Source organism: Anser cygnoides, chromosome 20 (assembly GCF_040182565.1).
Source record: "Anser cygnoides isolate HZ-2024a breed goose chromosome 20, Taihu_goose_T2T_genome, whole genome shotgun sequence".
In the NCBI taxonomy this organism is placed as follows: Eukaryota; Metazoa; Chordata; class Aves; order Anseriformes; family Anatidae; genus Anser; species Anser cygnoides.
This window is the reverse complement of record NC_089892.1, coordinates 2559761-2586727: the sequence shown is the minus strand read 5'-3', so window position 1 is coordinate 2586727 and position 26967 is coordinate 2559761. Positions and strand designations below refer to the sequence as shown.

The 26967-nt window shown below is 44.6% G+C and overlaps 1 protein-coding gene across 3 annotated transcripts; it reads left to right on the top strand.

Annotated features, from left to right (window-relative positions):
* The first annotated feature begins 94 nt into the window (after positions 1-94).
* GSN (gelsolin) lies at positions 95-26967 on the top strand. Of its 3 annotated transcripts, none has more exons than XM_048056643.2 (17): positions 95-230; positions 14361-14562; positions 15536-15690; positions 16240-16401; positions 16650-16799; positions 17098-17187; positions 18141-18273; positions 18738-18826; positions 19380-19595; positions 20389-20522; positions 21351-21441; positions 22465-22635; positions 24045-24219; positions 24498-24622; positions 25163-25240; positions 25951-26011; positions 26484-26967. In XM_048056643.2, the coding sequence occupies exons 2-17, from the start codon at positions 14370-14372 to the stop codon at positions 26651-26653; spliced, it is 2193 nt and encodes a 730-aa protein (XP_047912600.1). In that variant the 5' UTR covers positions 95-230; positions 14361-14369; the 3' UTR covers positions 26654-26967. The 3 variants fall into 3 exon arrangements, with proteins under 3 accessions (XP_047912600.1, XP_013044176.1, XP_013044175.1); XM_013188722.3 differs by lacking the exon at positions 95-230 and adding an exon at positions 648-689; XM_013188721.3 differs by lacking the exon at positions 95-230 and adding an exon at positions 12858-13087.

The following is a 26967-nucleotide window of genomic DNA, read 5'->3' as shown; positions in this document are numbered from 1 at the left end:
CCGCCCCCTCCTCGTGCTGTCGGGGCTGAGGGCACAGCCTCTGCCTCTGCCGGAGCAGGGCCCTCACCGCGACGCGCCCCCTGGCGGCGACGGAGCAGGAGCCGGAGCGGAGCCGGGGCGGGGCCGGGGGCGCGCCGCAACCCGCCCCCGGGGCTGCCCTGCCCTGCCCGGCCCGGCCCGGCCCCGCTCCCGGCAGCTGCCTCCCGCCCGGCCAAGAGTGCCAGCAGCAGGTAGGGCCGGCCCGGGAGCCCCGCGGGGACGCGGTGCTGGAGGGGGGGCTCTGGGGGAGGGGGGGCTGCCCCTCCCCGCGGCCCCCCCCGGGCGGAGGGGAACCGCGGAGCCCTCACCGCCGGGGGGCCGGGGGGCGGCGGGCGGGCTCCGGGCGGCTCCGGCACCGAGCGGTGCCCCCGGGTCGCGCTGCCCGTCCGAACCGGCCGCGGTTTTAGGGCGCCTCCTGAAATCCCCGTGCCGTTCGCGTCCCCCGAGGAAGAAGCGCCGTGCAGGGGGCGGGGGGCGCAGCGGGGGGCCGGCCGCTTTGTTCTCGGCCTGGGGAAGGAATGCTTGAAAAAGTCTGTTTGAACAGAAATTCCAAGTATGTAGACACTTAAAACATATTTGAAATGTTTCCTAGGAAGAGTTTTTAAAAAAAAAAAGTTATGGGGATGACTTGTTTCAAGGAGGCCTCATTAGTAAGTAGATCCTCTCTGAATAAAACTGCTTTGAATGTTACTTGCTTTTGGATGTAAAAAATCCGACTTTGCTAACAAGGATGACACTAGCGTCAGTTTCCCCTAAGTCTCCTTTTTTTCGTACTGATCGTTACAATTCTTCAATTTTCCACTACCAACTTTGCATGACGCAAGTTTATCAGCAAAAAAAGTTTCCTTCGCTGGATTTATGGCATGGCTCAGCTTAGGGTATTCCTGCTCTGCAGTAAAACAGGTTTCTTAAGCATCTCTCATCCCTCAGGTTTCTCAAACTACTTTACAAAATGCTACGTAACGTCTGCCTGGGCAAATGAAATGTTCTCTGGGTAACTGGGAGCAGGTCTTGCACAACCTTGGATGTTGCAAAGGGTTCCCCTTATATTGTTCATCAGCTAGTTTATTCCGTTATCCATACTAGGGAGCGCTGAGAGATCTATCTTTAACCCATAAGCTAGCAGGGAGAAGCAGAAGCCAGCCCTGTTTGACGTCTGCTCTGCAGGATGGCTGCTGCGGGCACCGCAGCTGCCTCCCGCCTGTGCTGTGCCAGGCTGCGAGGCGTGGTCCCACACCCTGAGTTGTACTGCGCCGCTCACCTCCAGTGTGGGTAATGAGAATGCTGTCCTCTGCGCTTGTGCGCCAGCCCTGGGTGTCAGCGTTAGTTTATCTGTACCATCAACGGGCCCCATCGCAGGACTGGCTTGCTGGAGCAGCGAGAAGTCAGGCTCCGTGGATTTCACTAGAATTCAGCAGGAAGATGGGGTAGGGATTGCGGTTACACCTCATCGGTGGCGTAGGTGGGTGGACAGCTTCTTAAATGGTTTGTGTTTGAATACACGGGGGGATTTTCCAGTGGATGTCTGAGTGTTTAGATACCAATGGGTTTTAGTGAGCAGTGGATACCTTCGGTGTCCCTGGGAGAATATCTCCTGCCCGCAGAAGAATGGATGCTTTCTTCAGCCTGATGAAATTCCAATGCTATGGGGAAAGTGCAAGGAAATTGAACCAGCAATCGATCTTTGGCTACTTTTGAATGTCTAAAGGGTGACAAAGCAAAAATGCTACTGTTAGTTTCAAGTTTGATTTTACAGGCACCAATCCAACCTGTCTGTGAATGTGCTCCTTTTGTCACCAAAGCGGGGATGCGAGATAGCATTCCACAATCCAGTTTCATGGTTCTGATAACGTTACCGCTGGGGATTGCTGCCAGCTCCAGCTAAAAGGCTGGCTGCCTGACATGTTCCATTACAAGGCAGTTTTTCTAGATACTTTATATACTTTGGTGAGTGCTCCAGCCACTGCTTGAGTTAGCAGTGTGGCCAGCAGCGTCACTGAGGGGGGGATGCTGCTCCTGGGAAAAAGAAAAGGTACGAGCCTTTGTACAGTACAAGAAGCAGCAGCTAGCTGTTTTCAAAGACCCGTGCTGAGCCAACGCTTCCCCAAGTTCAGATAAAAGAACTTCTTGTAGGCTGGCTGTTTTACAGTGTCCTGGTGGGAACTAAACCGCTCTTAAAATAGCTCTGTGACTTACTTGGTGCTGGGGATTTGTATCGGCTTTTAACTTGCTTTACAAATACAAGCTTTCCAGTTTAATTCTAGACTCAGACATTAGTGTTGTTACTCAGTAACATATATATGAAGGTAGACGGTGGATAGGCACAGGGGACTCTGCAAACTATCTATTTCACCCTTTTTATTTGGAATCCTGACACCAAAAGAAATATTTTGGGGGTTGGTTTTTTCTCCCCACCCTTTTTTTTTTTTCTTTTTTAAATAGGAGCTGAAGTGATCGAGTTGCAGACTGGTTGCAGTAAAGCAGAACATGGTTAAGCACAGACATGAAGTAGGGTGCTCACTATGAGTAGCTACTGTCTAGGAAGAAGCAGCTGTTCTTGTTTTTTGTTCACTTTCACTGCACTTAGGAATTGCTGTATGAATAATTGAGTTCTGAATATGTCTCTGCCTGATTGCTATCAAATGCTTTTCATGAAGCGGCAGAAAATTCTGCAATGGGCAATTTGTCAGCAGCAAGTTGTGTGTTATACTTCTGTTGATTAGTAGTTGTCTGATGCTCTAAGCAAGGTATTTGATGTCGCTTCTAAAAATTAAAACTGAAACCAAAACCGTATATGTTGTTATTTTGTACGTACTCTTGTAATCTGTTTTGAATCATTTTGAACTCAAGACTCAAAAGATGCCTCGTGCGGTGGCTTTCAAAGGCCACTGAGGTATTACATCAAGCAAAAACGTTTTTTTTTGTGTGTGTGTGTGTGTGTCTGTGCAGTTTATCACTTTGTGTACCTCTCATCTAGTTTATTCTGCTTCTGAGCATTACTTAAAGTCCTTGTCTTTTCAGTCTCTTAATCATTAATTAATCACTTCAGACACTAAGAAGACTAAGGGAATTTGAAAGAAATGCTCTGGATGATTCATTCTGTTCCCATATAAGGAACGGAGTTGCCAGGGTTCTCAGCTACAAGCCGGACTGGAACTGTTTTACCAGTATGGGAGACAAACTAGGTGGGGATAGAGCGCAGCCACAGAGCCCGCCGTGTTTTTAGTCTGCAGAGTATTTTTCTGCAGGAGGCTCCACGAAACAATGGCAATGCGAAAAGGTAATGCAGTCAGATACAGCCCTCGGGGCAGGAGCAGAGAAGCTGTCACACTGGTTCATTCATCAATGTCTCCTTTCTGATGGCAGCTCCTAGCCGATGGTTAGGCAAAGGAAGAGAAAGAAGTCTGCATGGGCAGATTTCCTTAGCTCTATCCTTGTGGCTTCTGGCAGTTGAAAACTGTCATGATGAGGGATTTCCAGAAGTGAAGGTTGCATCCGGATTAGCGTGTTTAATAGTCACTAATCATCCCCTCCCTTGTGAATGTATCTTATCTTTTTGATTCCACTTGTAGTTCTACTCCTGAGCAATAATTCCAATTTTGTGCCTGCAGAGTACCCCTTTTGTTTTCTTTAAAATTGCTACGCAGCAATTAGGCTGTCCATCTAGAAACAACGCCTTAATGCAAATGTAAAAAATTAGAGAATTTCTGGTTTTAGCCTGCACTGCTGCCTGTGTCATTATGATGCCCGAAATGAAGTCCAGAGTTGGGTTTTCTTCAGAGCCCAGTCTGTCAAGAATTTGTCTCCTAGGAGCAACTGTGGGGATTTACCACCAAGAGTGCTGTCACCACAGAAATAAGTGGCAGCTGGTTGCTTCCTGCCCCTGTACCAAACGGGAGTAACGGGGATGCTGCTAAACCACGAGGCAGACTGCAAAACCTGTGCAGTATTTCTGTAGTTAGAGGTCTTCTGTCTTCCCATGATTTTGTTTTTCAGTAAGGAAATAAAAGTAAATGAGCTGGGTGGTAGGAGTGTCTGTGCAGGCTGCGTACACAGATTTCCTAGGGTATGCTTCTGCCTCGTCTGCTTCCGAAGAAGTCCTGGATGTTGGCGCGTTTCCCGTATTTACACCACATCCTTCAGTCTTCAGCTCGCTGATAGCCAAAGTTCACTGGCTGCCAGGGTAGATTCATCAGGCCTTTTACGAGCTCTTTGGCACGCAGCGAGGTGCTCTCTCTTTTGTACACGGACCAGTGTGTCCGTACCCTCCAGGTACAGCCGTGCTGCTGCTGCTTGCCTGATCACAGCAGTCGGTGTTTTTCTTGCAGTACCACAAGCCCATCGCTGGCCAGACACTCAGCGTACGTAGTCTGCTGGTCCAGGTGTGTATCTAGGGCACCAGCAGAGAACTGGTTTGATAATGTGTCACTGTTAAGGCCCGTCAGAGGTGAAATGAGATCAGGCTGTTCATAAGCTGTCAGCTTTCAGTACTTCCCAACTGCTCGGTGAGGAAAAGTGTGGTCTGCACAATTAGGAGAGGAAGTAGGAGCCTTTCACTGTAAGCACCTGAACTAGCAGCAGGGTTGCCAGGTATTTATCCCCGATTATCCACTGGTGATGCACTTGCAAGGTTAAATAGAGCTCAGACATTTGTGGGGTTGAACAGAGCTCCAGCAGCTTTTTCCTGGGGTGCTCAGCACGGCTCAGGAGCTGTGTAAGGTGCTGTGGAAATGCCAGCCCAGAACTGCCGTGCTGGGGGTGTTTTTTTTTTTTTTTTATTAAAACCAAGTTGTTGGCTCTTTTTAGTCAAAGTTTGGGACGTAGTGGTGACTTTGTTGAAGGGTTAGATGGTTTGGACTCTGATTTTTTTTTCCTTTTACTCATTTCAGGGTTCTTTTCCAACTACAGGCTGTGTTTTTGATCTTTCCCTTCTTCTCTTTTGCCCCTCATTCACCTCCCACTGAGAACCTGAAGAACTGGGGCTGCTCTCAGCTGGTGTCCCAGCACAACTGGAGGAGGGAGAAACAACCCTTTGTGTTAGGAACTAGTCAGCCCATGGGATGCCATCCAAAAACAAAGTTTAAGCATATGTTATTTACTGAATGTTTCCACACACAGTAAAAATACATCTACAATTCAAAACAGCGTCTTTAAAACTCTGGAGGAAATGAATCATCCCGAATCTTTCGGGCTGGATGGAGGCTGCAGTGCGGAGAGCCGTCGCCGTTAGGACTTTCCCTTCTTGCAGGCTGCCTTCCTTGAGAACGCCTGTGGTTCCTCACCACCGAAAGCCTGAATCCCGTTAAAAATAAAGTTAAAAACCTCTGTCAATCACCAGAGGGAGAGCTGTAAACACTCTCCGGTGAGGAAGAAGGGATTATGTTGGCGTTCCTGTTTATAGCATTGCCATCTTGTGGCTGCATGCCACGTGGGATGGATGATGCACGGTGCTCCTGCCAAGGCCGCGGTGCTCGCAGGCATTGTGGTTTTGGGGCAGAAAACAGCCTTTGTGAGAAGTCAGTCTGCTCGAGCCGGGGTCATTAATGCAGTGGCCACATCTGCATGTGTTAGGAGAACTGATAGCAAAATTGAAAGGGGAACTCTAGTAGCTCTACATCGATTTACGTGGAAGTGGGTGTCTGTGAGGCAGACCGCAGTGTGAAATGGGGGAGTCGTGTCCCTGGCGCCCCGAGGAGGAGGGAGGTGGGGACGTGCAGGACTGCCTGCGCTGTGCCTCCGGGCACGGGACTGGAGGGAGCAGCCGTGGCAGCTCTAGGTCGTCTCTTGTGCCCGTCAGCAGGTAAATGCTGGAACTGCAAACCTGCAGCAGACACAGCTCACGTTCCAATCAACATCCCAGGATCAGAAGCACGCGGATTTCAGTGCCTCTGCTCGGTGAGCTGGCTTCTGCCTCCCTCCTGTGCTATGCCCGGGCTGCGCTGCCCCAGCAGCCAGGCCCCTTGCGGGCCGGCGGCAGGACTCGGACGTGCCGTGCTGCACCAGCAGGGCATAGCACAATGTTCCCTCTACGTGCTTTTTAATCACAGCTGCTTTATCCTCAACCCTAGTATTTGCATGTCCTTCTCCTTATCCTTGCCGTCCGCTTATTGCAAGTCTCTTCACCTGGTCACCTGGGCCTGCTGCTGCACTGGGAGGGCAAGGCCGTGCGTCATGCTTCCCTTTTGGATTCGTTTGAGGCTGTCTCTTCTGGTTTCTATCCCGTCTTCTCCAGTAATAATGTGTTGCTCTCTGCTTCTTTGGGTTAATGATAATGAGTTGAGCAGACTTCTGTGCTACTGAGGAATGCATTGGCTGGTTTGCAGGAGGAAAACGGCTTGCATAAAGTTGCAGATCACTTCCTGGGTACGCAGCCAGGAGCTGGTGGCTGGAGGGAGAACATCTGTGTCATGTCCCTGCAGCTGACCACGAGCATTTCCTCACTGTCTCCATGCATGTGCTTTGGCTGTCACCACCAGATCTGTCTATGGGACATAACATGGGGTTGTAATCATGTTTTAACACACTGGGTTATGTCTTATGGGCTGTATACACGCTCCTTTGAGATGTGTTTTCAGCACTGAACAATGATTTGTGTTTAAGTGCAATTCAGGATTCATTTTTGCTCACAACAGAAGGAAAGTGGCCAGCAGTTTCCACTGGTCCACGCTTATCTATGCTGTGTGTGTTTAAGTGCATGATTCAGCTCCCATGTATGCTCTTAAGGCAGGGCTTTTAAACAGTTGATTGTATCAGCAGATTTTCTCTGGGTGTGTTTCGATCAGATGGGAGACCTGTGTATTATCCAAGAGTTTCTCCCATGTAAGTAATATTCCTCCTGATTCATATCAGTGCAACTGAGAAGAAACTCAGGCTTTTGTGTTTCTGGGGTTTCAGTATTTTTCTGTGCACCAAGTTTTCAGCCCTGGTGCATTGTCTGAAGCCTCTATGTTTACTGAGTGGATCGTTTTCAAAAGGTAGAGACCAGAATAGAGCTGACATGACTCATAATGCAAGCAAACAGCTGGAAAAAGTGAACAATACGTAAATCATCTGGGTGTTCTGGTTTGCTAAAGTGGTTTAGGAGGAATTTTAACTTTTGAATGCAAAAACCTACTTTGCCATTTGTGCAGATGATGCTGTACTTTGTGTCCTGGATGCTTGATTTGAGTTCGTCTTGGGATCAGACACATGTTTTAAATCAAGGAGGAAGCTGCAGAAGGGATGATGCCACTTTGAACTTTTTGGATTTGTGACTGGCTGCATCTATTTGGATGTTAAGATTATCATTAACCATGCTGCTCCTCCTATAGAAGATTGGAATAGTTTATGGAGTCACCATGGTTAGAGTAGAAGGAGGATCTTCCATGCCAGTTTTCCTCGTCTCATGGAAGCTTTGTTTACTAGCTTCTTCTAGGGATGGGAGGAAAGGGGTTGTTCTTAGTATTATGTGTATATGAATTTAGCTCTGTCAGGAGACTGAAAGCTGATCTCATATCTCATTTTAGATATTTTTCAATGCTTGTCACCTTGGCAACAAAGCTGAAGTCCCACCAGATTTATTTTCAGCAAGTTACTGAAAAATTAGTCATATATACTATTTTGGCAAGGAGGCTATAAAGAACAGAAAAGTATTTCCGTTTTCACTATGTACTGTCAGCTGTTAATACTGCGCTGAACTGCCTTCCTTTCTCTACTTCATGCAGTGTCATGTCTTGAATTTCTTATTGTCAGAACTTGAATGATTCTGTAATATTCAATCTGACAATCTTCATAAGTTCTTCAGAGGTTTTATGGGTTTGCAAAGGATCGGAGAGAAAAGAAATGGCTGCGTGGGTAGTCAGGAAGTGTAGACTCTCTATAAAGTGTAGCAACAGCTGTACCTGAAGCAAGCAAACAATGTGATTTGGGGTATGTTTGATCTGCTCAGTGACATTCTCAGACAGCGATCTGCAGGATGCAGCTCTTGCTCGGCAGTGTTACTGTCGCACGTACAGCGTGCTGATTTTATTAGGATTGAACATGCTAGCAGCACAGCTTTGGTCCTTGCAAAACAGAGACTCAGTGCTCCTGTTGTTGCTGCAGAAACGTGGTGGTGATTTACTTCTCTTCCTCTGTATAGGAGGTGTGGAATGCTATGAGGCAAGGGAGTCTTGCTTTTCCTGAGGAGATATATTATTATTTCTTTGTAGCAATCCATAGTCTCTAGGCAATTTTTCACAAATAAGTAGAAGAAAATAAATATATTAGCTGGGTGGAAATGCAACCACTTGCCTCCAAGGTACAGCGAGGATTGGTGCACAAGAAGCATTTTTGAAGCATGAATGCTGTGTGGATAGAAACTCTACTAAGATCTCCTGTTCTCCCCACGTTTTAGAAATTCAGACTGCACTTGACAGTTATCTTGATGCTGCGTAAGTATTATTCATCAAAATAAAATATACTGCATTTGCCAACTAGAAATGCAGGAATCATTCCAGAATTACACAGCAGGTGTTTTACATACTCGGTGTTGTAATGTTATGTTGGCTGCAGACCTTCCTGTATGGGCCTTGTTACGCATCGAGTTTAAACAAATTAACTGAACCTGTTATGACCTGGACACTGGGGTTGCAAATGAGAACAACCACATGGTGATCTGGCCTGCCACTGCTTATTTCACAGTCTGATTTAATTCAGCCAAGCTTTCCTGAGCAGCCGCCCTGTGCGGGTAAGTCCTTGCTGTATTTGTGGGTATAGACATGCGTGAATTGCCACAATTCAACTGTAGCTCAAAAAAAAAAATCTCAAAGAAATATATGTTTGGTTTTCTCTTGTAAGTGGTCAGTTGCTGGGTAAAAGTTACAAGGAGAGCAAACTGTTCAACAGTGGGTTTTTTTTTGAAGGTAAGCCAGAGTCCTCCTTTTGATGCATTGTCAGCTGAACAAAAATAAGCACCCTCACAAGCACCATTTCTGTTAAACCAGGATGCCATGAACATAGCGATCAGACCTCTGGGTCTCTGTGTGTCATGTAAATACTTAAAATATCTCTTCCTTTGCAACACACAGACCTCTTTACAGCTGAAGCTATTAAACGAACCATTGCACTTATTGCTTTTTTTATCGACTATTTTACCAGCAATTTTCCACCTCTTTTTTTCCAACTGCCCATATTCAGTAAGTATTCAGAAAAAAAGCCTCCAAAAGCTTCACTGAATGGCTTAAAAATATATGTGCTCTTTGCAGTCTTAGAAATGTCAGAGTACAAAGTGTGGTGAGGAAAGCCCTGTGTGCTAATATTTGCTATGTCATACAGAGGAACTGGCTACTAAATATTTATACTCGATCTTGTGTATTTAATCTCACTTCTGTAAATTTTTAATTATTAAAGTATTACTGCCTTGCACATTTTGTGGTCTGAAATGCTCTGGCAATGCCAGGAGTCAGAGAATGTTTTGTCTGAGTGCGTGCATTCCTGCAGCTGTGGTGAGCTGCTCCGAATGTTTGAGGTTGAGGAAGAACCAGCCTGGAGCCTGACAGAATGAAGGCTTTTCTCCTCTTCTTTTATTCCGTGAGATTGGATGATGTCGTCTCACAGAAAGATTCTTTAGGTAGCATCATTACACGCTTTAAATGGTGGTAGGTGTGAAGATGTGACAGTTTATTTGATGTGGAGGAGCCAGGCATTAATTGTTGCCACTAATGGGTGTTGCTGTGTGATGGGACACAGAATAAGAGGTTCTGGGCTCACAGGTATGTCTTGAAATGGAACAGACTGTTCCTTTCTGTGTAGGGCTGGGGCCCCGCTGAAGAACCGGGCACCTTCGCGTCAGGAACAAATTCAGAGGGGAGTAAAGACAAACGGTGAAAATGCTGATGGCATCAATTCGTGAGGGCACAGAGCCACTGCGACAGGGGAGTGGGAGGCACAGCCACAGAGATTAAAGTGAGGAGCATAAATGGGAGTATTTAGGGAGGGAGGCAGGCAAAGAGAACTGTTTTTTATAAGTTCCAGGATGGAAATAAGAAAGGGATTTTGGTCTGGGTATTAGGAAAGAATACAGAGTCCCTGAGAGGCGGTGGTGGAAGCACCAGCTGTCGGGCCTCTCGCAGTGCGGTGATGGGGAGCATGGGCTGGAGTGGCACATTTGTTGGGAGAGAGACCGGAGGGTGCCTCCGGCTTTCCTGGCCTTTCTTTTGAAGCAAGCAGCTTCCAGCCTCTGGAAAAAAAATCGTTTAAAAATTTCTTGAAGAAGCAATCTCTAAATTCTGCCGTTGGTCTGTGAGAGACGCACGTAGACCTTCGGGCAGCGTCTGCTTCCCTGGCACACCAGGTCTCGCACGCTGTGTGGCAAATAGGACGTGCAGCCCCGCAATTATTTCTGTAGGCCAATGTCCATCAGAAGCCCTTCTCAGACAGACCTGTGACGATTGCGTTAACTGCACATCTGGATACCATAACAAGCTGTTGTCTTCCACTGCTTGCTCAAAACATTGGACTTCTTTTCTTAAGTTCTTGTTTTTATCACGCTGCGGCCAAGTGTCACTTAGATGATCCATCTGCGCTGAAATCCCGTACTTCAAGCCCTTTCCTTGTTTTCCTTAAATAGTTTTCTTTTGCATAAGATGCTGGCCCTGCACAGCACCACTTCTGTGACTAAGCTGGACACTTTTATTAACATCAGCTTGAAATTTGCCTTTTTTCCCATGTCTCCAGCAAGACATCCTTTTCAGTATGGTCCTGGCAACCTTGTCTGGCACATGCTGTCGATCAGACATCCAGAGCACAGATTTCTGTGGCTTGATTTAACAATGCCACATTTGCTGACAGAGTAATGAGCCATACCAGCTGGTCAAGTATGTTAGCCTTATTCCCTTCTGACATGCTTCAGCTGAATCTTTACCAAGGAATATGATAATATAGAATTTATTCAATATAGCCCTCTTTCCTTCTTTTGTCTGCATTTACATTCTGCAGCTGATTGACAAGACAAGCTTGGACTCACAGCAAAACTTATAAAATACCAAGTTGATTAAAAGACCACATCCGTTCCTCTCCCCAACCCCCCCAGCGTATTGTATATCCTTACAGGCATATATTTGGGGATTTGAATTTACCCTGAAATGGGATGCTAACAGTGAAGATGATCCTAGGTCTCTTTGCCTTCAGTCTGTGAAGTTTATCAAAGCGTGGCTCCATCCAGACATTTATTAATAAAAAGTCCGAAGTATTTTTCCATTTGGAAGGGACTCACCTCTTTCTAATGTTTTGCAATCGGGTCGTCTTGGTTTGGGTATGCTGCAGCTGCAGGAGCCATTCACAGCTGACTTCCTCGGAACACTAGGGCTGACCCAGTACACTGTTAGGCTTCCAAAGTCGTTTTACCAGTTTTTGGACCTCTGACACTGAATTTCCTTCGCAGAGATCAGAAATACCAGCAAGACTAAGACATTGTTTTGATTATCTGTTGCAGTTTGAGAATTTGCAGTGAGATTTTCAAAGGTACATTAACTAAAACAGAGTTTGCCAGCTTGAAATTTCAGAACAAAATGCATTAGCTTGGATGAGAGAGAGGAAGAATTCTCACAGAGAGAGGAGAAGGCACATACAAAGTGGGGTCTGATCTTTCCATCCTGGAAGTCTTGTTGTGGACTCAAGCAGGTGGAGCACTGGTCCTTTATTTAAGCATCTTTTGAGAGCTTTTGAAAGGGGGAACCCCAGACTGTCCGTAATTCTTCGCTGGGTGCACTAAAAGCAAAACAATAACCAGCGGCATAAAGACACCAGGGCAGTAGTTGCATTCCTCCTGTCTTTCTCGTTTGGCCTTCCAGGATGCCCGTGGGCACGCAGCCCGGAGCGTGCCTGCAGCAGGTCTCAGCACCACAGACACTGCTCGCACCTCGGGAGCCACCCCAGCACCAGGGACGAGCACGAAGCTGCTCTGTGCGTGGGGTGCCTTGGCTGGAGCTGGGACACAGGCTGTTCTGTGCAGTGTACGTACTGGGAATGTGGTGAATTGAGTCGCTGAAGTGTAGGGCAGGCAGAAGAACGAGCTCCTTGCTGTCTGTCCTTGGTGGCAGATCATCGGCACGCTGCAGTCCACCATGCTATGTTGTACTTCCGTTGAACTGAACGGGTTTGGTGGCTGTTACATTCCTGCCACGGGGGTCTTACTACACCCTCAGTAATATTTGGTTGTGGAATTACTGAGGTAGCTCTTCTTCTCTCACCCACTAGACCACTAACGTCCTTTCGCTAACACATGAGCTGAAATACAGGGCTCCGTTTCAGCCCTTTCCGGCTTGTGTTCCTCTGATAGAGGCTTGTGTAGATGTTACATTCAGGTGCAAACTCACAAAACATGTGCTGAATTTTGCTTCTTTCTCCGCTGGCAAGTTCAGAGAGATGAAGGCATATTCCCTCCATGCTCAGGGTATTCAGATGTATACTTTTAGTGGTTCTCTGTTCTTTTTCTCATTTTCAAAATCTCTTTCTCTGCAGCCCTTGCCATCTGGAACACCATTTCTGTTCCTCTGCATCTCGTCAACTTTCCATTTATTTGCAGTTTTTCAGCAGACAAAATGTTGCCTTTGTTGTTGACATCTCTTAATTTCTTCCTCTCTTATTGGCCTTATGACCAGATATTTGGCTTGTTTGGACATAATTGCACCGTCAGCTGTAATGGATAGCATATTGTCTTGAGTTATTGCCTGCTGGGATTAAGCATCTGTAAGTGGCTGAAAGAGTCTCTGAGATTTCCAAGAGGACTGTGCACAAACACGTTACGCCCCTACGGTGCTGAGGGGGTGGGTGTGTTTGTCTGTGATAAAAGATTGGCTCCTGCAGTGTGCCTTCAATTGCGGGAGGAGGAGGAGGGAGCTGGGACTCCCTACATCTTCTGCAGGAGAAGGGAGAAGCCCATTTGCTGTTAGAAATGGGCAGACAGGACTTCGGTTATGTTTTTCTCACCGTTTTTTGCACAATGGCTCTGAAGCTGAACTGTGTTAGCTCCATGTCTGTTGCAGGGCTTGGATATGTTGTTACAGCAGCTGTTGTGCTTTCAGCTGTGGTAAGTGCCTAACGCCACAATTAAACATTGGAAAACTTTTGGGTTTTGATTACTTCTAAGAGTCACACGGTTTTCTAACTCTTTCTAAGGAGCTTGTCCAATTTTATAGTGGGGATTTGGGAGCAATTCTCAGGCTGACTGGAATCAGACATGGAAGTTCTCTGTTTTCCATCTCTACCTGTTTGATACCTGATTTCAGCTTAGGGATCACTTCAGTAGCTAACTTGCTGTTTTGCTTTCTAGTTTGTAACATTCTTTATTTCTGCCTTGGAAGCTGACGTATTGTACTCTTGTCCATCAGCTACTGTGAACTATCTTCTTTATCAAAATACTGGATGCTTCTAATATAACCTTTTAATTTTTTCTTCCCTGTTATCTGATACCACTTAAAGGCATGCAGTAATATACAGACAAACGTCCTTTACCGGTGCTACAGAAATGTTCTATTTCCTTTCAGTATTACAAAAGTGAATTGTTTAAAAATATAGCTATATGAAAGTGTTCATTATGTTTTTTAAAAGAATGGATTGCATATTACTAATAGATTATATTAACATGAAAAGACACATATTAAAGCAGAATTGCAGTGTCCTTAGGACAGGATGTTATGTACAGTATGTGTAATTCCTGAAATGGAACAGCTGCACAGAAATACTGAAGTAATGTATCCCACGATTATAAATGGAAGGTATATAAGAAACTTGTTAATTATCTAACTCTTTGATGATATTCACAACATTTTCCAGCGAGAGCTGGATAAGATTACACAATAATAATACAAGCTGGATAAGATTACACAAGGTGTAAGTAATGATAAATAACTGTGCAAGATGCACAATGTATAGTGATAAGTTTATTTCCTGCGGTCTTGGACCTCATGCATAGAAAATAATAGTTAGTAAGAGGACTTGACTTTTGCTTATAACTGAAAAGTTATAAATTAGTATAGAAAATACATAAAGTAAAACCAGGAAAAGTAGACAAAAAAACAAACAAACAAACAAAAAAACAGAGAAAAGAGAGTCTAGGAAAGAATAAGTCAGGGTGTCAGGGATAAGCCAGAAAGAAGAGCTGATTGGAAGTGAAAAGTAACAGTGATCATTTGAGAAAGATTTTATTTATTTGCATAGTTCAGTGCAAGAGGAAAAAAAAAAAAAAAGAAACTCTCCCCTTGTTGCCTGGAACAATAGTTAAGAGATCAGAAGCAATATAATTTAAACAAGGGCTTCCTTGTACTGTGTGTACTGAATAACATTCTCTGTCCTGCCCCTAGCCTGTCAGCATGGTGGAACACGCTGAGTTTTCCAAGGCTGGGAAGGAGCCTGGCCTTCAGATTTGGAGGATTGAGAAATTTGATTTGGTACCAGTGCCAAAAAATCTGTATGGAGACTTCTTCACAGGAGATTCCTATCTGGTGCTAAACACCATCAAGCAGAGGAATGGGAACCTCCAGTACGACTTGCACTTCTGGTTAGGTAAGTCTGACTGGAGTGCTCCTGAACTGGGAGCCCAAAGTGAACTCTCTTCCTCACACTACTCCAGCATTGTCCAGTGTTACCCAGGGAAGTAAGGAACACAGAGAATGGCATACAGAGAATGCAATTTTGGGTGCACGTAGTGCTACTCAACTTAAATATTTGAAATGGTTTCTGCAAGAGTGAGAACAGCCATCTCTGTACCTAGAAATAGAATTGTGTGACCAAAAGAAGGGCTTTTCTGATCAAGATGACACAAGTCCTAGTTCTCCAGAGTCTCATGTCAGGCCCACAGCAAAGACAATCTCACATGAAAGAGGCTGCTGAAATCCTTTCTGTTTGGAGGGATAGAAGTCAGCTGTTACCTTCCTCACTCAATGAGTATTCTTTGTCCCTGTGAAGTTTAGATCTTCTAATTGTCCATCTGCAGTAAAAGTCACCGACTAACGTGGCAAGACTTCTCCACGTCCTGCAAAACCAAAACACTTTGGCAATATCGTAGTTAAAGCTATGTAGGATACTTGCTTGGGGTTTGTCCTATTTGCCATCTGTCAGTAGCTTTTCCATGCTAAAGAGCTCCTGAGAGGCAAACTGCTGGGGAACCGATGCCCTGCTAGTCTCTACAATCTTCATAAACCATGACAGTGTCTCCCTGCAGATTCATCTGTTCATGATTTAGTCCATAGCAAGCTTCCATCCAGGACAAGGCAAAATAGCAAAGGGAAAGTGTGTGATACTTATCAAAAGCGCAGCTGTGAAGCAGTGGGGCTGCAGCAAATATGGTGGTATAATAAGCCTGACAGGAAAAAATAAGCTTTTTAATGCTCTTTGGGGTCGTTATTAGAAAAGTTTGGAAATGGCTATTCTGCAGACCTTCCTGGAAGCTAAACTTTCCAGGAATCTCCTTTCTCCTTGGTGTTTATGCAGTCGGATGTGGGGGCTGAAACCCTGTTGTCACCTTTTCATTTCTTAGGAGATGAAAGCTCTCAAGATGAGCGCGGGGCAGCTGCCATATTCACTGTTCAGATGGATGACTACCTTCAAGGGAAGGCTGTCCAGCATCGTGAAGTGCAAGGCCATGAGTCTGCAACTTTCCTGGGATACTTCAAATCTGGCATCAAGTACAAGGTAGGTTATGACTGGATCTTTATACTGCCAGTCTGAATCAAGTCTGCAAGAAATGGCACCCTACCCACTTCTCAGAAGAGTAAGAACTCCCTCTTTGCCAGTTGCTTAAAAACATTCTCAAACAGATGTTTTCAATGAGTTGGAACTGACAGGGTGGAGAACAGCAGATCCCAGCGGGAGAACTTTGGCTGAATTAACAATGCACAATTTTAGGAATCGGGGTTTTGTTTTTCTTCAAGAAGCAGAGGAAAAAACAGTCCCAAGATGTCTGGAATGAGTTTAAGAAACAGCAATCCTAGTTAATGGGAAACATCTACTCAGTAGACTTAATTTCTCCCCGGTTACTTAACAGCTTAACCTTGCCAGTCCCTTTTTCTGTGCTCAGTCCACCTCCTTACCATACATAATGTTTGGGTAAAGCAGATGAATAGCAGTGGGAGTTGCTCTTCAATGCCTGCTTCTTCTATTCCATTTTACTTCAGTAGTGGAATTCCACTGTAGTAAAGCAACAGCATGAGTATGAATCATTCGTTTTTCCTTTTGTCTTAGGCTGGTGGTGTGGCTTCTGGCTTCAGGCACGTGGTTCCCAATGAAGTGACTGTGCAGAGGCTTCTCCAGGTCAAAGGCAGGAGAGCAGTCCGAGCGACGGAGGTCCCTGTGACCTGGGAGAGCTTCAACACAGGGGATTGTTTCATCCTTGACCTTGGCAGCGTAAGTACCATGCAAAAGATGAGTTTATCAGCGTTTCAGGGGCAGAAGTCTGATTAGTTTTTTCTTTTTTTTTTTTTTTTTTTTTATTTCCATGGTGTTTAAGTTATCTCAAGTGTTGACCATTCTGACGCATTACATAGCCAGTCTTCTGACATCTTTCAGTCTCAGCTATACTGCTGTCTCCTTCAGAGAGGGTCATGTTTGGATCCGACAAGTGTTTGCTGCATGGTTTTTCTCTTTCCCCCCAGAACATCTACCAGTGGTGCGGCTCCAACAGCAATCGTCAAGAACGGCTGAAGGCCACTGTGCTGGCCAAGGGGATTCGGGACAACGAGCGGAATGGTCGCGCCAAGGTCTTCGTTTCAGAGGAAGGATCAGAGCGGGAGGAAATGCTACAGGTTTTTCACTTCATCCATTTCTCTGTGCTGGAATGGGAAGGGCGGTATCTAGAAGAATGGATGCAATAGGTGGATAGGCTCAGTAGTGTGTGTCTTTCCATATAAAGTGCTAGCAGTGTAAACACTCAATTCAGTGCAGACTTGGACCTCTGCATTGCTGGGACATCAGAATATATTTTTGCTTTTGTTGATCTGGAAGTTTCTTCTACTTGTTACTTGTGGCTGGGGCATCTGGGGAACACAGATTCTCTTCAGTTGGCTACTAATGCTTTTTTTTTTTTTTTTACTTCTCTCTCAGGTCCTTGGACCTAAACCCAGTTTGCCTGCAGGAACTCCCGATGAGACCAAAACCGATACAGCTAATAGGAAACTGGCTAAGCTCTACAAGGTAACAAGAAACAGACAGATCCTGACAATTGTGGAGAATGGATTAATCTTTGCACAATTAGATGGAGCTGGAATAGTGGAGAAAAGCTGATCTGATCTCAGTCAAAGAGCTTTTTATGAACTTTTTAAGTGTATGAACCTTGGTGGCTTGCAGTGCATACCCACGTGCTTTTTTACTGTCTTTATTGCCGCTGCTGAATCTAGTCAGCAGTGGGGATTGAGCTGGGACTTTTCAGGAATTTTTGAGGGAAAGGCAGAGTGTGAAATGAGTGGGTAAAAGAAAGGGAGTCTTCCTTTGTGTTACCAAATGCTGTGTTAGGAAGCTGACAAGAATCGGCCAGAAAGAGTGAGCCTGAAAACCGCTTCTATCCCTTTCTACATCCAGTGTGCACACTGGATGAAGCAATGATTTGGAAGGTAACATTTGCCACCAGCTAGTATAAGTGCAGAAGAATGTCCAAGACTTTTTGGGAGGAATCTCCTCTACAGCAGTCTCTGCTAATGATTTAGTGAATGTCTGCCAAGGTGGTTTGTAATGTAGATCTTTATTCACTAGTAAGTACAGGAACTCAGACCATTAAACCCACTTGACACAGGGAAGCCTATTCACAGTTACCAAGACAGTCCTCTCCACTTGTTAGGTGCAGTTATTTTGCTTTAGAAGAATTTTATAGGCTGGTTTTGCACCAAAGATATTTACCATTTTGGATCAATCTTTATTTGGTCCCAGCATTATCTGCATTGCTAGAAGTACTCGAAAGCTTCAGAGTAAGTGTTATGCTTTTGTCATACTGTTGCTGTGTCAAAGGTATCCTGTTTGTAAAACAGTAGTGCCTGGAGCAGCCAATGCATTCAAATTGATTTCCTTCCACTCCCTGAGTTTTGGATCATTGCCATGATGCTGGAGGGAAAAAGGGAAATGCCTTATCTAATCTCTGTGCCGTGTTATCACAGGTCTCAAATGGGGCTGGGAACATGGCAGTCTCCCTGGTGGCAGATGAGAACCCCTTCTCCCAGGCAGCCCTGAACACAGATGACTGCTTCATTCTGGACCACGGCACAGATGGAAAGATCTTTGTTTGGAAAGGTACCGTAGAGATGCAGGTGAAGCTGGTTTTGCATACGTAGGATTTGCATCCAATTACCGATCCCTGTTTCCTTTGAGCTGGGTAGGGGAGTGGACACTTGATGATGGTGGTGCTTTTCAGGGCAAGTTCAGATAGTACGAACAGTCTCAGAAGAGCACTCTCATCTGAAATGTTAGGTGTTAAGATACAGCGTCTTCAGCGTACAGAATTAAACAAAGGGTTCTTGGAACCAGGAAGAAAAAATAAATAAATGTCATAAGTAGAAAGGCAATTGTGTTCTCAGTCATCGCAGAAAAGCATAAAGGAAATCAAACAATTTTCCTTTGCTCTTTGGCATCATCTTCTAGCTGGCAGGCTGGGCCCTTCAGATGTTGCAAAAGGGTGAAGTGCCTGGGACAGCTTTTTCTCTGGGTACACAAAACTTTGTAAAAGTTGACCCCTCTTCTCTCCATTTTCATTAAAGGCAGGAGTGCCAACTCTGAAGAGAGGAAGGCAGCTCTGAAAACAGCTTCTGAGTTCATTGATAAGATGAATTATCCGAAGCATACCCAGGTAAGGATTTATATATTTATTTTACCTTTTCCATGACCTCTCAAAATGGTGAAAAAGAGAAGGTATAGGTAAACCTGCCCTTCTTGCTCTGAAAGTGATGTTTCTAAGGGTTTAACATCCCTTCAATCTTCCTCAAAACTCACCTTAGACTGAGTCTGAATCCCGTAGCATATTCTGAGACCCAGGCGTAGTTCCACAATGGCTTAAAGACTGACTAACTCTGGCATGGAAGAAATTGGTTCTTTCAAACTAGTGGTTGCAAGCAGCAGAAAACAGATGGTTTGTGATGTATTTACTCTCGATAAAGATCTATCTATGGTAATAACTGGAGGTTCTATTGATTGCTGTGTGTCAGGCATCAGTGAGAGCTGACCTGGCTCTTAGTAGTGCTTCTTGGCACCCAGCACTTCACTGTTGTAGTATCAGAGGAGTTGTACCAGGCAATTCTGCCAGCTTGAAACCAGAGCTCCTATGAAGCAAGGAGTAGCCAGAGTCAGAGCTCTATGGGATGTGGGGTAAGGCTGCTCGTGATGGGCTGGCTCATTTGTTTCAGATCCAAGTCCTCCCTGAGAGTGGTGAGACACCTCTGTTTAAGCAATTCTTCAAGAACTGGAGAGACAAGGACCAGACAGAAGGACTGGGACAGGCTTACATTTCTGGTCATGTTGCCAAGATTGAGAAGGTTCCTTTTGATGCCGCCACTCTTCACACCTCCAAGGCCATGGCTGCCCAGCATGGAATGGAGGATGATGGCTCTGGCAGGAAACAGGTGAGCTGCGTCAGAATGCCTTTGGAAGGTTTCCAGAATTGTCTTTGCTACTTCTTGCATTCCTGCAAGAACAGTGAGACAGATAGGAGCCCGAGACTCAGTTTCATAAATACTGAGGGAATTTTTAACATCAGAAATACCAGCAAGGTCTTGAGAGCCCGACAACCGTGTGGTGTAGATGAGCTGTTATTTTCACTCCAAGATTGCCCTGACGACAATTTTTCACCCAATGGTGTGTAGCCAGACATTCTCATTCCACCTCCTCCCTGTTACTCTAGCTGTTGCCATCATACATGGGATGGGTGTCTCAGAAGCAGTGTTGCAGATGGGTTTGAAAAGGCTGCATGGTGGTTCTCATGCCAACCTTAGACTTCTCATAAGTCCTCAGTAAATCTAAAAGCCCTGTTCCCAACTGTCCAACTGAGAGAAATTGGAATGATCATGTCAGGTACGAAATTGGCACACGGGCTGGCAGTGTTAGTAGTTTGATTGGCTTTTGTTCCAGTGTTTCTAACCGTTCTGATAAATCTGATCGAGGTTTGAGAGCTCACAAAGGGGCGAGGTAAATGTGCCTTGCTTCAGGCCTGGCTGCAAGCTGTGGAAATCTGATGGGCGGGATCGCCAGGCTTGTAGTGACTTTCCCCAGCAGGTGGGGCTGCAGTACTGTAAGTTTTAGGAAGCCAAATTAGGGAAGAAAATGGAACACAAGCTCTGTTCGGGAAAGTCTGTTTATTTTGCTGTCATGTTTCACTCAGAATATTTCTGTTCCTCTCCCTTTCTGCTCTTTTTCTAGATTTGGAGAATAGAAGGCTCAGAGAAAGTGCCAGTGGATCCTTCAACATATGGCCAGTTCTACGGAGGGGATAGTTATATTATCTTGTACAATTACCAGCATGCTGGAAAACAAGGACAGATCATTTACACTTGGTAAGAAGGTTTTCCTGGTGCAAGTCAGGAAACACTGGGACTAAGCGGTGTTCTGAGTCTTCTTTGAAAATGGATCACTGTTGGTTCCCATTTATAGAGGATCCTTAGGGACTAAGATTTCACCCGGGATAGCATTCCTTTCCAAAACACCCAGAAATCTGAAATGTTTTGTTTTGTTTGAAATTTTAATGGGGGGAATTACTGTGCTAGCATCTTTTTTTTTTTTCTTTTTTTCTTTCTTTTTTCTTTTTTCTCTCTCTTTTTTTTTTTTCCCTACTAGTAGTTACTCCCTTCTTTGGATCATGCTTTAGACTTTTTACAGAGTTTCTACATCTGAGACCACTGTGACTGTCTTTTGTTATTTTAACACCTTGGTTGGTGGCTTGTGACTCTTACAGTTTCCAGACCACGCCATTAAAGAGGAGTTTTTCAGTGGTTAGTCTCACAGTGGTGATGTTCTTGCTTATCAAAGGGGTCACAGGCAAGCTCCGTAACTGAAATCAAAAGGGGTGCGGTCTGTGTAGGTGCTGCATGTATACTTCCTGCTAACAGTACCAACAGGCATGTTTTTAAGCCAGCTGCTAGAAGGATAATGGGAGATAGACATGAAGGTACTAAAGAATCTGTGCTTATTTTCTAGAAAGTGTCCCCATCTCCCTCTGTAATCAGTGTTACAATATAAGATAGTGAATTTCTTCTTCATGTTGAATGAAGTGCTGCGGAGGTTGGATAACAAAAGTTTCTTTTTTTTGTCTTCGTCTCTGTAAGGTGAATGTGTAGGGAGGGAAAACGTTAAAAATACAACTCAAATTTTGCCTTGTCTTTCAGGCAGGGTGCTCATTCCACTCAAGATGAAATTGCAACCTCTGCATTCCTTACAGTACAGCTGGATGAGGAGCTGGGAGGCAGCCCTGTGCAGGTGAAAAAAAAACACACAACAAACCAACAACCAAACAAAAATCCAACAAAACAGAAAAATAAACACTGTGGGAATAAATAAGATATAACTGGTTTTCTTATACCTTTTAAGTGGCAGTGAGCCTTCTGCTTTGTAGTATTACTAACACCAGGAATTAATAATCTGCATTTCATACCAGTTAGCGCAACGTGTTGACAGCCAACAGAGCTTGGTGGGAGAAGTAGGAAACACCTTGGATATATTTAGCTGTGTTTTTGCAAAGGCAGCTGGATCGATGGATGCAGCCAACTTCTGGAGTTAGCTAAGATACCTATTTTTCTTCTTAATTTAGAATTAAAGTGAGAATAAAGGCATGTGACAGAAGAAAGCCCTTGGTGATTGAGAGAGGAGTGAGAAGCAAACAAATAGTTCATGAGAATGAAATATTTCAGTTAGTTTTTTCTAAAGTGAATCTGGAAAGAGTTGAAAGAGCTAAAAGGCTGAGAAACAGTGAGAAAGCTCAGCGTGTTTTGGCAAATGAAAGAGGACACGTTTGTATTTCGTAGGATAAGTGTAACTTACCAAAATGTGTCATCTACCCTGATAACCATCCTAGCAGAAGGAAAGGGCTTTTGGGATCCTCTCTGTATCATATACGGTACCAAATGTCAGTGGAGAAATCCAGTCACGTAGTGGGAGACTCCATCTGTGGTGCAGGTGTTACGGAGAGGCTGCCTGCCTTACCTAACCCTCAAGCTATTTAGGCAAGAAACAAGTGGCCTGTATAGGACAGGAGGTTTTTCATGGCTGTTGTTTGTTACCTCTATGCCAGTGGATCACCCACCAATTAAAATGAAATGGCAACTGAGAGCTCAGTTTAAATGCTGGTCTGTTTTTGTGTGGGAGTTAATAGCTAAGCTCCAGTGACCATCTAGGTGCTATAGGAAGATTTCAGCTGGAAGTATGGTGACAAAAGCCTTTTCTAGCATACCTGATACTACTCTTCATCAGCAGCTTAAAACTGAGTGGTTTTTTTTTTTCTAGAAACGAGTAGTGCAAGGAAAAGAGCCACCTCACCTGATGAGTATGTTTGGTGGAAAGCCCCTGATTGTTTACAAGGGTGGAACCTCTAGGGGAGGAGGCCAAACCGCACCTGCAGAAACACGGCTGTTCCAAGTCCGATCCAGCACCTCAGGAGCTACTAGAGCGGTAGAGGTATGTGAAGAGAGAGCCAACGTCCATGTTGCATGCATTGGCTGTGATGGGGACTTGAGCCCTTTGACAAGAACAAGGGCCAGACTGAGCTTTCGGATGTAAACTATAGCATACTTTGAAACCTCGGTAAAGTGTTGAAAGATTTCTCTTTTCCTATGGATAAGCAGTAATAATCATCACCTTCATATTAGTTTATAAATATCACCTTGAATAGGCTGAAGCTGTTTTCTCTGAAGTCCACAACAGACGTTACACCTGCGTACAATGATGCTTTTCAAACACTGTTGAAAACCATTTGGATGGATGTTGTGCTGGTTGTTGTGACTTGTTCTTAGCCTGTGTGACCATGCTGCTAACCCTATATGCAAATAGAACCTGTGCCAGGACACAGGTTAAGAGCCCTACTCCTTTGAAAAAAAATGCACACACACACAAAAACATGCAACAACAAAAAAAGGGAATGAATCCTGGTCAACAGCTGTCATAGAATCATATCATAGAATGGCTTGGGTTGGAAGGGACCGTAAAGTTCATCTAACTCCAACCCCCCTGCCACGGGCAGGGACACCACCCACTAGATCAGGTTGTCCAAGGCCCCATGAAGCCTGGCCTTGAACACCTCCAGGGATGGGGCATCCACAACTTCTCTTGGCAACCTGTTCCAGTGCCTCACTACTCTTACAGTGAAGAATTTCCTCCTAATGTCTAATCTAAATCTATCCTCTTTTAGTTTAAGACTAGTTCCCCTTGTTGTATCATTACCTATCTGAGTAGAGAGTCCTTCTCCATCCTTTTTATAAGACCCCTTTTAGTATTAAAAGGCTGCGATGAGGTCTCCCCAGAGCCTTCTCTTCTCCAGGCTGAAAATCCCCAACTCTCTCAGCCTTTCTTCATAGGAGAGGTGCTCCAGTCCTCTGATCATCTTTGTAGCCCTCCTCTGGACTCGAGCTCCGTGTGAGGCAGGAGCACTGTTCTATATCTGCAGTAACTTCCTAAGTTCCTAGTGTCATGATGGCATGTCCTTGTTGATGTAGGGGAAATTATGTTAATGATTCATCAGCCTCAGCAACAGGGATGGTGCTCTCCGACAGGCTCCTCAGCAAATTCTTAAGTCTCCTGTCACAACCATGAAGACTGGCCAAATGACAGCTCCAGGCATTCTTGCCATAGGTCATATGTATCTGTAGATTAAATGCAGAAACACAATTTGTTTACTCTTCTCACATAACTAAGTCTAACTGATTACTCAGATTTATGCAAATATACAACGTATCTCGTAACCTTACATGCTTGTGTGGAATATCTTGTTTGAAGTGTATTTCAGGGTAGATGCTGATTTTTATTTTGAAATAATGGGCTCTGCATAGAGAGTGATTATACCTGACACATGCAATATTCTTTCTCTTCAGCTGGATCCTGCTGCCAGTCAGCTGAACTCCAATGATGCCTTTGTCCTGAAAACTCCCTCTGCTGCTTACCTTTGGGTTGGCCAAGGAGCCAGCAATGCCGAGAAATCAGGGGCACAGGAGTTGCTGAACGTTCTGGGAGCTCGCTCAGTACAGGTTTCTGAGGGTAGAGAGCCAGGTGAGGGAGATACGTGAAGTCTGAGATCATTTCTGTGTAGCTGCACTTTCCCAATTATTATTTTGTGTATATTTTATTTCTCCCAGAACAAGGAAATGTACATGTAGACACAGAGTGGCTTCTCCAATCTAGTACCTTCATTGTGTTTAACAGTGCACTCATGTTTGTAGGCCTTTGGGAGTTTGACATAGAAGAGTGCTTCAAGTCCTACCCAAGCTATACTGCCACTGTGTTTTCCATGAATAGTTGAAGCATCAGTACGTCACTCTCTTTTTCAGAGAATTTCTGGGCTGCTTTGGGTGGAAAAGCTCCTTACCGTACCTCTCCCCGGCTGAAGGACAAGAAGATGGATGCTCACCCCCCTCGTCTTTTTGCATGCTCCAACAAGAGTGGACGCTTCACTGTGAGTATGTGGGAAGATAGTCAACTCAACAGTCATCTGACAAAGCTGGGGGTAACTTCATCTCAGTCTGCTCTGAGTCGCCTGATGGGCTGTTATACCTTATCTTCCTTCCTTTGCAGTGTAGCCTCCAGAAGGAAAGCATCAGCACCATTTTTTCTATAGAGACAGCTGCTAGTTCTATAGCACTGTTGTCAGCACAGCAACTTTCTGAACCATAAAACTGGTCCTCCCCTGGTTAATAACCAGCATTCAAACTCCTCAGATTTTAACTTGCGAATGTTTCTATTAACAAGAGGCACCATTAAAAGCCTTGAACAGGAATTAAAGACTGTTTTACTAGGTAGACAGAGACTGATTTTGTGTTCTGTGGTGTAAGAACACTTCTGTGACATAGCCTGAGCTGCATGGTCAAATACCATGCCAATGGTACGCATCTCATTGACAAGAGGTGAAGCCAGAGTCCATGTAACCTGCCTTTTTTCTGTAAAGCTAAAGTGATGCTTGAGCTATATTCTCATCTTTTAACCTTATGTTTTTCAGATTGAAGAAGTTCCTGGAGATCTGACTCAGGATGACCTTGCTACAGATGATGTTATGATCCTTGACACATGGGATCAGGTATGTCATGTTTACCTATGAGGAGGGAAATAAAGAATATGAACAGTGTGGCTCTAGATTAAGAGACCAAAATTACAAGAGCTAGCAGAGTTGCTGTGTTGTAGAGTCCCTCCACCTTCAGGCCTGAGAACAAATCACCTCACTAGCGATGTTGAAGAGAACTTAGACCCAGAACCTGAGAAAAGAGCCGGTGTCTTGCCGCTTTGTTAGCTTATGGGCTGAAGCAGACAGGCTGTTGTGTATCATGTGTACTTCCCCAGGCTGTAAACTTCCTGAGGGCAGTGACCTTGTCCTGGCTGGAGGTGACTGAACCATGGTTAGGATTCAGCAGTTTAAGACACAGACACATTTTCTGTAATTGAAAACAGAAGGCTTGGGTTAGTCACTGCGCGTGAATCAGCCAAAAGTGAACTTAGAGATGAATTTTGTGTCTGTTTTATGTAAGGATGTTCAAACATTAGCAATCTTTCCTGATGTTAAACTAGTGTATAATTTGTTCATGTATCTAGAATTTACTGCAGATAAACTGCAGTCAAAAAGCTTCTTGTCATCTACCAGTAGCTTTAGCCAAGTAAGTCAGGCCACGCACACCAGGAGGAATTTGTTCTTGTTCTGTGCCATACTGTGGTCAATGAGCCCTTATCCCCTCTTTCATAAAGATACTGACTGTTGCTGAAACAATTCACATGATTTTTTTTTTAAATCTACAGGTCTTTGTATGGATTGGAAAAGATGCACAGGAAGAAGAAAAGACTGAGGCTTTGAAATCAGGTATTGTTATGACATTTTACTCTCTGAAATGTTTGTTTTGTTTTCCCACTATCTGATTTTAAGGCAGAGAGAAACTTATCTTAACCATGATATGACATTCAATATTGTGATCAAAGAGACCACAGAGATAGAGAAAGGAGGGTCCCAAATATCGGCATGAAGAGGTGCAGCATTTAGACACGCTGTGCTCAAACCCCAACAGTGAAAAAATATTCTTGCGTGGATAAGTGGCTATAGACTGCCACTGCATTGGAGAATTTTACAATCCCAACATATGCTTTCTACCTACAAATGCCACTCTTGTAACAGGTGTAGATAAAACCACTGAGTGAAAGCTTATTTTTTTTAATGACTACAGATACAATCTGAAATTGTATCTCTAGCAACCATTTAGCTATAATTAATCTGTTTCCTCTGTTGCTCCATAAGATTTGGACTCCATGTGATTTTTCTCCTCCTTATGCCTTTACAGCTAAACGGTACATTGAAACTGATCCCGCCAGCCGAGATAAGAGAACTCCAGTCACGCTCGTTAAGCAAGGGTTTGAGCCTCCAACCTTCTCTGGCTGGTTCCTGGGCTGGGATGATGACTACTGGTCTGTTGATCCTCTACAGAGAGCAATGGCAGATGTGGATGTCTAAGGAACAGGTTTTTTCTCTTTTGAAATGGAGCGAGTATAGTGCCTTCAGTGCCTTCAAGAGCTACTTTTTCCTGCAGGCAATGATGTTAATAGCCAATTAGCTGTGCAATAAGTACCAAAACAATCGTGACCAGTCGTATTGCTCTACTCCTTGCTTTGATTATATTTAATACAATAAAGCTTAAATGGAATAGAAGAAGAGTAACAAAGCCCACCATTTTATTAAGAGGAAAACAATAAACAGACCCTGTAGATCCCACATTTGAACTTACTTGAAACAAATACACCTTAGAAAAATAAACCTTCTTTGTGCCA